Source organism: Hyla sarda, chromosome 1, assembly GCF_029499605.1.
Source record: "Hyla sarda isolate aHylSar1 chromosome 1, aHylSar1.hap1, whole genome shotgun sequence".
In the NCBI taxonomy this organism is placed as follows: Eukaryota; Metazoa; Chordata; class Amphibia; order Anura; family Hylidae; genus Hyla; species Hyla sarda.
The window spans coordinates 542,508,081-542,522,149 of NC_079189.1; the positions used below are offsets into that span (position 1 = coordinate 542,508,081).

The following is a 14,069-nucleotide window of genomic DNA, read 5'->3' on the forward strand; positions in this document are numbered from 1 at the left end:
GTCCTTAAGGGGTTAATGCAAAAGTTACGTGTGGCCGAAATCCAACACTGTTTATTACTCGGAGTACATCATCCCCACAGTGAAACATGGTGGTGGTAGCACCATGCTATGGGGATGCTTCTCTTCAGCAGGTATAATGAAATTAGTCAGAATTTATGAAAAGATGGATGGAGCCTAATACAGTACAATGCTTGAAGAAAATGTAATTCAGTCTGTAAAAGACTTGAGACTGGGATGGAGGTTCATCTTTCAGCAAGATAAGAACCATAAACATACAACCTGAGCTACAATGGGATGGTTTAGATCAAAGCATGTTAATATACAAAAGTACCCAGTCAAAATTACCCAATCTATGGCAAGACCTAAAAATTGTTGCTCACATATGATCTCCATCCAATCTAAGCTTCGGCCTTTTAACCAAGAAGAATGGACAACCAATTCCATCTCTAGATGTGCAAAGCCCCCAAAAGACCTGCAGCTGTAATTGCAGTGAAGGTGGTTCTTCCAGAAACTGATTCTGGGAGGGGAGGGAGTGGGGTTTGAATACTTATTCATTTGACAGTTATCCACTTTATTTGTTCTCATTATTGTTTGTATCAGAATAAAAGGTATTTTGCACTTTCAAAGTACGTCAAAGTAATTTAAATGGTCAAAGTCTATTTGAATTCCAGTTCATAACAGTAGTAAAATGGACCAAAAGTCCAAGGGGGTGAATACTTCTGCAATGCACTGCATGACTATTAGATTATTTTACTACAAATCAGTACATGAAAGGAAATGAGAACGGTAAACAGAATGATGCATGCTTAAATTCTGCACTGGAGGACCTGGCACATCTGTGCATTACAGAGACAGCCCTTTAATCTTAATGGGTATGTAATACTTTACTTCCCTCATGGTGGCACTGCAGGCAAACTGAATACCTAGGGTTGCTCCACAGAATGCTGGTTGACACCAGGTGACCAGTGTATCATAGGGGACAACTGAAAAAGGGATTATCAGAAGCAGACTCTCTGTAGGCATTTACCTAAGCCTGGAGACCTTTAGTAAATGGCTTATTTAAACATTTGACCATGCCTAGGATTTAGCTAAAATAAACAAAAATAACCTATACTCACACCTGTAGGCTCTAGGGCTACACAGCGACTTTGGTCACACAATGTGAAGATTGTAATGTTGTATTTAGACATTGCATCTAACGATTGTCGATGTGGTCAGGATACAATTTATGACTGTAAGCTCCAAGTCAAACACAACTGAGCCAATCACTGACCTCTGTAGTGTTGTGCCATATACTGCTAAGGCTCATGCACCTTCATATAGAGACACAGATTTTTTTTTGTGTCAGATTCTGTTAAAATAATTTGGCATGCTTCATCGAATTCGGCTTGTACAGCGGTATTAATCTCTAGAAGTCCAATGAAGCCTGTACAGCTCCTTACTTAGGATTCATACAGACACTTCCGTATCAGCTCTGTTCGCTCGGCTCTGCCATGAATAAACAGTGATATCCAGGTCAAAAGGGAATCAAGATCAATTTGCTTTTAAGAAGTTATCTATTTGCTTCTTACCATCCCAATAACCATGAGACCCTGGTCCAGCACACCTTGAATTTCTTTGAGATCACAAGTACTCTAGTAATGCCCTTTCCTAGTTCCACTGGACACATTTATTAGCAGAAAGTCAAGGATCATGACAAATTTACTATTCTGTGGAAGTCCTGGGACTTCATATTATTTTCCTGTCCTACTGTATCTATAGTATACCAGGTGGAAAACAATTTCCATTATCATCATAGACAAGCCGAAGTGTACAGACCTTGTGGACTGAAGATATTTCAAATATATTTGACATAATGAGAGTTTATATGTTCATAATTATAATACAGAACAATGAAAACAAGTAAAAATGACAAAAGAAAATGATTGGTATAATATATGCATCTAATCCTCTGCATGTATACAGTGTTCACCCCCTTGGTCATAAGCCTTGAGATTATGCACTTACAAGACTATTTGGGAGTTGCATTAATATCCATTTCTTTTGTAGTGGGAAATATAGCCTGTAAATCCATCTGCACATTGGCGAATGTAGTAACAGAGGCTATAGGCTTAAAGGGGTGGAAAATAAAAAATGTTTAAATTAACTGGTGAAAGTTAAATAGATTTGTAAATTACTTCTATTTAAAAAAAATCTTAACCCTTCCAGTACTTATCAGCTGCGGTATACTACAGATATACTACAGAGAAAGTTATGTAGTTCTTTCCAGCCTGCTCACAGTACTCTCTGTTGCCACCTCTGTCCCGGTCAAGAACTGTTCAGTGTAGAAAAGGTTTTCAATGGGGATTTGCTTCTACTCTGGACAGTTCCTGACAGGGACAGAGGGGTGAGCAGAGAGCACTGTGGTCAGACTGGAAAGAACTACACAACTTACTCTTTATTATACAACAGCTGATCAGTACTGGAAGGGTTAAGATTTTTAAATAGAAGTAATTTACAAATATGTTTAACTTTCTGGCACCAGTTATTTTGAAAACATTTGTTTTCCACTTGTCTTCGACCTGAGTTCCCCTTTAAATATACTTTATGAAGAAAAGTATTGTGACTTGTAATTCCTTCAGGAGCTTTTAGGTCATACACTGATGTTGGATGAGAAGGCCTGGCACTCATTTTCTATTCTAGTTTAGTGTTGCTCACGAATATTCGCATTTCGAATATTCGTAGCAAAAATTCACTATTACGAATATTTGACTTTTTTTCAAACTGTTTTCAAAACTGAGCACATTGTAGGGATCTCCTTCGACTGATAAATGCAATGCTTGTATCATTAAAGACCCAGGGATGAGACAATGAGGCGAAAGGTTTATGCATGCGATTATTCGCATTGCAAATATTCACAATGCAAATATTCTTTGAAATTCCGCCCTACTTATGCCTGTGAGCCAATGAGAGTTCTGCAAGCACAGTTGTCAGAGCTTAGCAACGTCCCTAGTAACCAATAGAAACTTGCTGGCACGACCAGTATATAACATCACTACCCACCAGCATTCCTTTGCAGATTCACATGGTGGTTTAGAGAGGAGAGTGTTTCTGTGCTTTTGCTTGCGTCCTTTGTGCCTTGTATCCTGTGACAACCAATTGCTTTTTTAAAAGCAGAAGAGAACCCAATTGGTTTTTTAAAAACAGAAGAAGCACAACTGATAACACAATGATAACTCTCTGAGTACAGATAATGTATGGATGTGACCTGCAGTCCTATGTAACACCACAGATAACACAGTGACAACTCTCTGAGTACAGATAATGTATAGATGTGACATGCAGTACTATGTAACACGACATATAACACAGTGATAGCTCTCTGAGTACAGATAATGTAGTAGATGTGACCTGCAGTCCTATGCAACACCACAGATAACAGTGATAACTCTCTGAGTACAGATAATGTAGTAGATGTGACCTGCAGTCCTATGTAACACCACAGATAACACAGTGATAACTCTCTGAGTACAGATGATGTAGTAGATGTGACCTGCAGTCCTATGTAACACCACAGATAACACAGTGATAACTCTCTGAGTACAGATAATGTAGTAGATGTGACCTGCAGTCCTATGTAACACCACAGATAACACAGTGATAACTCTCTGAGTGCAGATAATGTAGTAGATGTGACCTGCAGTCCTATGTAATACCACAGATAACACAGTGCTCCAAAGTGAGAGCGCCATGCGCATTTGAGGACTAAATTAGGGAATTGCATAGGGGTGGACATAGGGGTATTGTACGCTAGGGATTCCCAAACAGGGTGCCTCCAGCTGTTGCTAAACTCCCAGCATACCTGGACATTCAATGGCTGTCCGGTAATACTGGGGAGTTGTTTTGCAACAGCTGGAGGCTCCGTTTAGGAAACAGTTGCGTACCAGACATTTTTCATTTTATTGGGGAAGGGAGGGGGGCTGTGTAGGGGTATGTGTTTATGTAGTGTTTTTTACTTTTTATTTTGTGTTCGTGTAGTGTAGTGTAGTGTAGTGTTTTCAGGGTACAGTCACACGGGCGGGGGTTCACAGTAGTTTCCTGCTGAGAGTTTGCAAAATTTGCTTCAGCTACAAACACACTGTAAGCCCCTGCCTATGTGAATGTACGCTGTACATTCACATTGGGGGAGAGGGGGGGGGGGGATGCAGCGAGTTGCATGCAGGGAGTTATAGTTTTGCAACAGCTGGAGGCACAATGGTTGCGAAACACAGAGTTTGTTATCTAACTCAGTGTTTCACAACCAGGGTGCATCCAGCTGTTGCAAAACTACAACTCCCAGCAGACATGGTCTGTCAGTGCATTCTGGGAGTTGTAGTTTTGCAACAGCTGGAGACACACTGTTTGGGAAACACTGCTATCTGATCTTATATCATAACTTTTAAACTAGTCTAAAATGCAGTTAAATATAATGAAATAACAGTGGTGACATTATTTACACAAATCAGCAGTTTTTCCTCACTTGGTGAAAAGTTACTCCCCACCATCTTCGCTTCGCAAGACAGCAGAAAATCGCGATGCGAAAAGCAACTGGCAAAGATCCAGGAAATGATCTCCGTTCTCGCATGATGTCATAGCGCGCATGCGCAGACGGGCGAAATTTCGCAATGGAAAAAAACATCACGAATATCACGAATATTCGAATTCCACGAATATGGGACGAATATTAATCCTCATATTCGCGAAATATCGCAAATTCGAATATGGCATATGCCGCTCATCACTATTCTAGTTCATCCCAAAGGTGCTGGATGGGGTTAAAGTCAGGGTTTGATGGATGCAGCACAGAAATATGCTACAAAGCTTCTGGCACACAGTTTGGTTGCAATTCCTGGTTTTCCTAGATATACTGTATGACAAGATATGGTATTTGAAGTGGTACTCCGGTGGAAAACTTTTTTTTTTTTTCATGTTTTTTTTTTTTACATAGGACACCGCTCCTGTGAGTTTTGTTATTTCTATATCGAAACTGCAAAACGGATTGCCCACCCAAGAGCACTGCACTTTTATGTATAAATATATTTTAACCATTTTTTGTCCTATCCCATATTTTTTAGGACATTCTCTTTGCATATAAACTACCTTACTATATATTTTAGAGCGTGATTCTTTTATATGTTACATACTATAGGGCCGATATAAACTGTATATAATTCTAAGTTTAATAATTGTATGGGATATAGGGGCCCATATTATATATCTGGCCGCTGAATCCTTTGTTTCCCTTAGTGGGAGCGCTGGGTATATCTTTTATATATTAGTGTTCACCCTTTTTTGAATATTGACACTATGTTTGATAAGCACCAGTCCTGTGGAACAATCCTTGTCATATAGAATTTTTAAATATAAGGAATAAGGTTGTTTTTTGGGGGAGGGGCAACTTTTTTGATACATACCCCATCCCAATACTGCCTCCCTACACTACTAATGATTGGGTTGCAGTAATTAACCCCTTAAGGACTCAGCCCATTTTGGCCTTAAGGACTCAGACAATTTAATTTTTACGTTTTCATTTTTTCCTCCTCGCCTTCTAAAAATCATAACTCTTTTATATTTTCATCCACAGACTAGTATGAGGGCTTTTTTTTTGCGCGACCAGTTGTCCTTTGTAATGACATCACTCATTATATCATAAAATGTATGGCGCAACCAAAAAACACTATTTTTGTGGGGAAATTAAAACGAAAAACGCAATTTTGCTAATTTTGGAAGGTTTTGTTTTCACGCCGTACAATTTCTGGTAAAAATGACATGTGTTCTTTATTCTGAGGGTCAATACGATTGAAATGATACCCATTATTATATACTTTTATATTATTGTTGCGCTTAAAAAAAATCACAAACTTTTTAACCAAATTAGTACGTTTATAATCCCTTTATTTTGATGACCTATAACTTTTTTATTTTTCCGTATAAGCGGCAGTATGGGGGCTCATTTTTTGCGCCATGATCTGTACTTTTTTTTGATACCACATTTGTATATAAAAAACTTTTAATACATTTTTTATAATTTTTTTTTTAATAAAATGTATTAAAAAAGTAGGAATTTTGGACTTTTTTAATTTTTTTTCGTTCACGCCGTTCACCGTACGGGATCATTAACATTTTATTTTAATAGTTCGGACATTTACGCACGCGGCGATACCAAATATGTCTATAAAAAATGTTTTTTACGCTTTTTGGGGGTAAAATAGGAAAAAACGGACGTTTTACTTTTTTATTGGGGGAGGGGATTTTTCACTTTTTTTTTACTTTTACTTTTACATTTTTTTACATTTTTTTTTACACTTGAATAGTCCCCATAGGGGACTATTCATAGCAATACCATGATTGCTAATACTGATCTGTTCTATGTATAGGACATAGAACAGATCAGTATTATCGGTCATCTCCTGCTCTGGTCTGCTCGATCACAGACCAGAGCAGGAGACGCCGGGAGCCGCACGGAGGAAGGTGAGGGGACCTCCGTGCGGCGTTATGAATGATCGGATCCCCGCAGCAGCGCTGCGGGCGATCCGATCGTTCATTTTAATCGCGAACTCCCGCAGATGCCGGGATCTGTATTGATCCCGGCACCTGAGGGGTTAATGGCGGACGCCCGCGAGATCGCGGGCATCGGCCATTGCCGGCGGGTCCCTGGCTGCGATCAGCAGCCGGGATCAGCCGCGCATGACACGGGCATCGCTCCGATGCCCGCGGTTATGCTTAGGACGTAAATGTACGTCCTGGTGCGTTAAGTACCACCTCACCAGGACGTACATTTACGTCCTGCGTCCTTAAGGGGTTAAAGGGGTACTCCAGTGAAAAACTTTTTTTTTTTTTTTTAAATCAACTGGTGCCAGAACGTTAAACAGATTTGTAAATTATTTCTATTAAAAAATCTTAATCCTTCTAGTACTTATTATTTTCTTTTTGGAACACAGAGCTCTCTTCTGACATCACAAGCACAGTGCTCTCTGCTGACAGTGCTCTCTGCTCTCATGGACAGAGATGTCAGCAGAGAGCACTTTGCTCGTGATGTCAGCAGAGAGCACTGTGTTCCAAAAAGAAAAGGATTTTCCTCTTTAGTATTCAGCAGCTAATAAGTACTAGAAGGATTAAGATTTTTTAATAGAAGTCCTTTACAAATCTGTTTAACTTTCTGGCACCAGTTGATTCACAAAAAAAAAAAAAAGTTTTCCACCGGAGTACCCCTTTAAAACCCTTACAGACAATCTGTTTAAGAAAACTAGCCCCATCAGCTGCCTCACCAAGATTTCTTAAGTAATCAGAAGTGGTCTGACTGCTGGGAGCAACAAGGAAACTGAGAAAGGGGATGCCATAAAAATCTTTGTTGCTTAAACCCCTTTAGTTCATAAAGAGGGAACAATGAGGAACATGTAGAAATTAAAGGCTTATTATACATAGAGATTCACAATGAAAGGGCATTATAAAGACTCTAATACTTACCAGAGCTTGGTTGCATTCATTGTTGTTGATGATAGATCCTGAATTTGCTACAAACTTTCTACATTTCCAGCAACGTAAATGGACTGCTGTGCTCCTGTAGCTCATTTGAATACCTTTATAGTCTGCAAACAAAGAAGGCAAATATCACTAGTCTCAGTGTTTTATCATAAATACTGTAGGTACATGTAATTTAATGTCACACAGTAAATGGTAGTATATGTTAAATGGATTGTCTGTTTAGGAAACCCCATTTTCATACATCTTATTTGCAGAGTATCCGCGTTGCTCGGTCTTCTTACTTAAAGTTTATGGAAGAGGAAAAGCAGCAATGATGCTCCCGTCCTTATATCCCCACCTCATGACCAGTCCCTGCACTAACTATTCTCTGCATCTGCCTGCTGGACAGTCGAATATTTCAAAATCCTGAGCAACTTGCATTGGACTTCAGAAAAAAACTTCTCACACTCGGGTTGTGCGCCAAAATGTGGCGCAGTTAGCCAGAATTTGGCACATTGTGCCACAACTTGTGTCTGCACCAGAATTTGCAACCAAAAAATTCAAAAAACCTGACCAACTCTCCATTTTACTTATGGGGTAGCCCTTGGGGGGTGTATGGTAGTTGGGGTGTTGTTTAGGTAGATGAGGGGTTAAGGTTAACCCTATAGTTCGTGACACCAGGCTGGGGGCTAGTATGCTGAGGTAATTCTCCGGCCTATCGCCGCCCTTCCCAGTAACGATAGGTGCATGCATAAAATGACTGAAGGTCCACAAGGTACTTGAACTTGAACAACTTTACTTAAATGCTTGTGGTACATCCAAATGAACAGTAACAGTCTCAGGAATACAGTCTCTATCTATTGCAATGCCTGACAGTTGTTGCGGACCTTGACTTCTCATAAAGTCTCTGAATTAGGGAATATTGATCCGTCCAGATTTAGGGGATAGATAAGGTCCGGTGATCTTGCAGAGTGTTTCGGGATTGACACACTCACAATTTAGCAGATATCAGCCGTCGCCGCAAGGCTCAGGCCTAAACTCACTGATGACAGCAGCGCAGATCCTTCTCTATCAACAGCCCACAAGGAAAGAGAGTGAGCAATGGCCGCCGCTCCCTTATATGGGCAGGGGCAGGGCCGTTTTTACTGGTCCAATCAACTGTCACTCACTGTTAAAAGGAGTGATGGGAGATAAACGTCACAGGAACCTCAAAAGGTCCTCAAGCACAAAACCATAGAGTTCATCCGGTCACGTGATCCGCAGGTCCTGTTACGCTATGCCTAGATAATTAACCATTGTCACAGCGAGCGCTCCGGTCCCCGCCTCCGGACCGGAGCGCCCGCTTCCTCGTCCCCGCTTCTCAGGATCCTGGTGCCTCTCGCTCAGTCGTGCTGACTGGGAGCACGGGATTCCTTGTGTCAGGGACGCGGCTGCCGTGGCGGCTGGTCCCCGCTCACGTGCTGCGTCCCGGTCTGCCTTACCTGGCACCTCGTTCCCTGCGCCGACAGTCTCTGCTTTCCGGCGTGCGCGGCCCTGCTCTCTAGGGCACGCGCGCGCCGCCTTCAGTAAATTTAAAGGGCCAGCGCACCATTGATTGGCTAATTACCTCTGCTCCTTCCCTATAAAATTTACCTGCCCCTTCCTGCCCTTGCCGGATCTTTGTGCCTTGTGCCTCTGAGAAAGCGTTCCCTATAGCTTTGTATTGCCTTGCCTGCTTGCCGAACCCTTTGCTACCGTCTACTCGCCTGCGAACCGTTGCCGCCTGCCCTGACCTCTGCTACGTCCGACTACACCTTTGCCTGCTCCATGTGTACCACGCCATATCAGCTGCCAGAGAGGTCGAGCCGCTACTGGGGGACACGACCTGGTAGTTACCACCGCAGCAAGTCCATCCCGCCTTGCGGCGGGCTCTGGTGAAGACCAGTAACTGCTTAGAACCAATCCCCCAGTACGACCCGCGTCATCGCCTCTCTGGTCCAGAGGATCCACTACCTGTCCTGCCGGTACATGACAGTAAGATCCTGCCATGGATCCCGCTGATGTTCCCCTGCCAAGCCTAGCAGACCTCACCTCCATTGTGGCCCAGCAAGGTCAACAGCTGGCTCAGCTGACAGCTATGATACAGCAGCTTCTGCCTACTCAGCAACAGCCAGTCCCTCCGTCTGCACCTGCTGCATCACCTCCTCCTGCAGTAGCCACCGGTTCCAGAGTCCGTTTGTCCCTGCCAGACAAATATGACGGAGATCCGAAGCAGTGCCGTGGGTTCCTGTCGCAGTGCTCCCTCCACCTCGAGCTACAGTCCGACCAGTTCCCGTCTGAGCGAGCCAAGGTAGCCTTTATCCTCAGTTTGCTGTCCGGGAAGGCCCTGGCCTGGGCAACACCGCTATGGGACCGCGCTGATCCAGCCACCTCTTCCGTCCAGAGCTTCTGCCAGGAGTGCCTGAATGTTTTCGAGGAACTTGACCCAAGGAAGTTCTACCGTGGGTGACTACGCCATTCAGTTCCACACCCTGGCTTCTGAACTGAATTGGAACAATGAAGCCCTTTGTGCCACCTTCAAGAAGGGACTTAACAGCGAGATAAAGGACGTTCTGGCTGCACGCGAGCTACCTTCCAACCTCAGTGACCTAATTTTGCTGGCCACTGGGATAGACAAGCGTTTCACCGAGAGACAAGAAGAACTCCTCCTGGAGAAGGGAAAAGCTCGTCCAAGACGCTACCCTCGTCTGGCTCCTGTTTTTCTGCATCCACCTCAATCTGTTACTAGGTCTCCCGCAGTGGAGGCCATGCAGGTGGATCGGTCTCGCCTGACTCCGCAAAAACGAAGCCGTCGCAGAGACGAGAACCTGTGACTGTTCTGTGCCAGTACCGAGCACTTCCTTAGAGATTGTCCTGCTCGCACCTAGTAGATGTGGGAGAGGCGTTGCTAGGTGTGGACTCTTCCTCTCCACGCCTCATCATACCCGTGCAGTTGTCCCTCTCTTCCAAGTCCTCTTTCTCTGCTGCCGCCTTCTTGGATTCCGGTTCAGCTGGCAACTTCATCCACGCCTCTTTGGTAGACAAGTACTGTATTCCAATAGTCCATCTACCCAAGCCGTTCTTCATCTCTACTGTTAACGGTGAGAGACTCTCTGCCACTGTGCAGTACCGTACCCAGCCCCTGCAGATGGACATTGGGATATTTCATACAGAGACTCTGGAGTTCTTTGTCCTTCCTTTCTGCTCTTCCGAACTCCTCCTGGGCCAGCCGTGGCTTCAATGTCACTGCCCTGTCCTGAATTGGTCCACCGGGGAGATCTTGTGTTGGGGTCCCTCCTGTCCTGACCGGTGTTTCAATGTTTCTCCTCACAGACCCTATGATTGTCCGATCGACCTCATACCCGGTTCTACTCCACCCCCGGGCAGAATTTATCCTCTCTCACCTCCTGAGACTCTTGCCATGTCCGAGTATATACTAGAGAACCTACAGAGAGGATTCATAAGAAAGTCTTCTTCTCCTGCTGGGGCAGGTTTCTTCTTCGTGACTTAAAAGGACGGTTCCCTCCGCCCCTGCATTGACTACAGAGGACTTAATAAAATTACCATCAAGAACCGTTACCCTCTGCCATCTAATCCCTGAACTTTTCGATCGTCTCCGAGGGGCAAAGGTCTTTACCAAATTGGACCTTCGTGGGGCCTATAACTTGATCCGTATCCGTGAGGGAGACGAGTGGAAGAACGCCTTTAACACTAGGGACGGTCATTTTGAGTACCTGGTGATGCCCTTCGGCCTCTGTAATGCACCTGCCATCTTCCAGGAATTTGTTATCGACATTTTCAGGGACTTATTGTACACCTGCGTGCTCGTATACTTGGATGACATCCTCGTCTTTTCCTCCGATTTGGACCAACACCGGGCTCGTGTGCGACAAGTTCTCACCCGTCTTAGGAGAAATCGCCTATATGCCAAGATTGAAAAATGTCTTTTTGAACGGTCCTCCCAGCCCTTCTTGGGGTACATTATCTCAGCCCAAGGACTTCAAATGGATCCTGCCAAACTCTCGGCGGTTCTAGATTGGCCTCGCCCCTCTGGACTCCGAGCCATACAAAGATTTCTGGGTTTTGCTAATTACTACAGACAATTCATCCCTCACTATTCCACTCTGGTGTCACCTATCGTGGCTTTAACTAGAAAGGGCGCTAACCCTAAATCCTGGCCTTCCCAAGCTGAAGAGGCCTTCCAGTCCCTGAAAGCCGCCTTTGCCTCAGCACCTGTTCTCTCTAGACCAGATTCCACCAAGCCCTTCTCTCGAAGTGGATGCCTTCTCAGTTGGTGCCGGAGCTGTACTCACCCAGAAGTCTTCCAGGGGCAAGACTGTCACTTGCGGCTTCTTTTCGAAGTCCTTCTCTCCTGCAGAAAGAAATTATTCCATTGGGGACAGAGAACTGCTGGCTATTAAATTAGCACTGGAGGAATGGAGACACCTACTCGAGGGCGCCACACATCCTGTGAATATCTTCACGGACCACAAGAACCTGGCTTACCTTCAGTCTGCTTAAAGACTAAATCCCCGTCAGGCTCGTTGGTCTCTGTTCTTTCAATTTTGAGATTCATTTCCGTCCAGCTTGCAAGAACATTAGGGCAGATGCTCTGTCTCGCTCTTCTGATGTGGTGGGCGACGGATTAACACCTCAATATATTATCCCACCAGAACGCCTTATTGCCGTCGCTCCCGTGGACCTGCGCCTTCTTCCTCCAGGCAAAACCTACGTATCTCCACGTCAGCGGTTGCAAATTCTCAAGTGGGGCCACGCTTCTCCTTTTGCCGGTCATCCTGAGGTGCAGAAATCTCTCCAACTAATCTCCCAGAGGTAATGGTGGCCTTCTCTGGAGAAAGATGTCTCGGGCTTCGTCCAAGCCTGCATGATTTGTGCCCGAGATAAATCACCTCGCCAGAAGCCAGCGGGACTCCTCTTACCACTACCTGTTCCGGAAGTTCCCTGGTCTCACATCGCTATGGACTTTGTTACAGATCTTCCCTCCTCCCATGGCAAGTCTGTTATTTGGGTTGTGGTAGATCGTTTCTCCAAGATGGCTCACTTTGTGCCCTTGCCCGGCCTTCCCTCGACACCCATGCTGGCCAAGCAATTCTTCCAACATATCTTCCGCCTCCATGGCCTTCCCCAACATATTATCTCGGATTGGGGAGTACAATTTGTCTCCAAATTCTGGAGGGCTCTATGTGGTCAGCTCGGGATCAAATTGGACTTTTCTTCTTCTTATCATCCCCAGTCTAACGGCCAGGTAGAAAGGGTGAACCAAATTTTGGGTAACTATCTGCGCCACTTCGTATCCTCTCGCCATGACAATTGGGTGGATCTACTTCCCTGGGCAAAGTTTTCCTACAACTACAAACAATCCTCTACCTCCAACAAGTCTCCTTTCTTTGTAGTTTTTGGCCGTCACCCTCTTCCACCTCTGCCGCAGTATCCCACTCCTTCTTCCGTACCTGTCGTTGACACTCTTGTACAAGACGTTTCCTCCATCTGGCGAGAGACTCATGCCGCCCTCCTCAAGGCTTCTACCCGTATGAAACTTCAAGCAGACAAGAGATGCAGAGCTCCTCCGGAATTCCGCCCGGGTGACAAAGTATGGCTCTCCTCTAAGTACATCCGATTTAGGGTCCCGAGTTACAAATTGGGTCCTCGTTACTTGGGGCCCTATAAAATCAAGAGTCGTATCAATCAAGTCTTTTATCAACTTCATCTTCCCCCCTCCCTCCGAATCCATAACTCTTTCCATGTCTCCCTTCTTAAACTTGCTGTCTTTAACCGCTGTTCTCCCAAGCTTTTTTCTCCCACCCCGGTCGCCGGAACCTCTGATATTTTCTCGGTCAAGGAGATCTTGGCGACCAAGTTCTCTCGGGGGAAAAGATTTTTTTGGGTTGATTGGGAGGGCTGCGGCCCTGAGGAGAGGTCTTGGGAGCCTGAGGAGAATATCTTGGACCGAAGCCTAATCCTTAGTTTTCTGGGTACCAAAAAGAGGGGGAGACCTAAGGGTGGGGGGGTACTGTCACAGCGAGCGCTCCGGTCCCCGCCTCCGGACAGGAGCGCCCGCTTCCTCGTCCCCTCTCCACGGGATCCTGGTGCCTCCCGCTCAGACGCGCTTACCAGGAGCACGGGATTCCTTGTGTCAGGGACGTGGCTGCCGTGGCGGCTGGTCCCCGCTCATGCGCCGCGTCCCGGTCTGCCTTACCTGGCGCCTCGTTCCCTGCGCCGACAGTCTCTGTTTTCCGGCGCGCGCGGCCCCACTCTCTAGGGCACGCGCGCGCCGCCTTCAGTAAATTTATAGGGCCATCGCACCATTGATTAGTGCGCTGGCTAATGACCTTTGCTCCTTCCCTATAAAAGTTACCTGCCCCTTCCTGTCCTTGCCGGATCTTTGTGCCTTGTGCCTCTGAGAAAGCGTTCCCTATAGCCTTGTACTGCCTTGCCTGTTTACTGAACCCGTTGCTACCGTCTACTCGCCTGTGAAGCCTTGCCGCCTGCCCTGACCTCTGCTACGTCCGACTACGCCTTTGCCTGCTCCCTGTGTGCCATGCCATATC

At 45.3% G+C, this 14,069-nt stretch overlaps 1 protein-coding gene across 1 annotated transcript in view; it reads right to left on the reverse strand.

Annotated features, from left to right (window-relative positions):
- Positions 1 to 9,197, reverse strand: part of RNF180 (ring finger protein 180) — a 102,743-nt gene extending 93,546 nt beyond the window's left edge. Inside the window, exons 1-2 of the mRNA XM_056541357.1 lie at positions 9,115 to 9,197; positions 7,486 to 7,607 (exon numbers count right to left, since the gene is read on the reverse strand). Coding sequence (XP_056397332.1) covers positions 7,486 to 7,590 — 105 coding nt within the window. The 5' untranslated portion in view covers positions 7,591 to 7,607; positions 9,115 to 9,197. The remainder of the gene's footprint in view (positions 1 to 7,485; positions 7,608 to 9,114) is intronic.
- Positions 9,198 to 14,069: the final 4,872 nt, after the last annotated feature.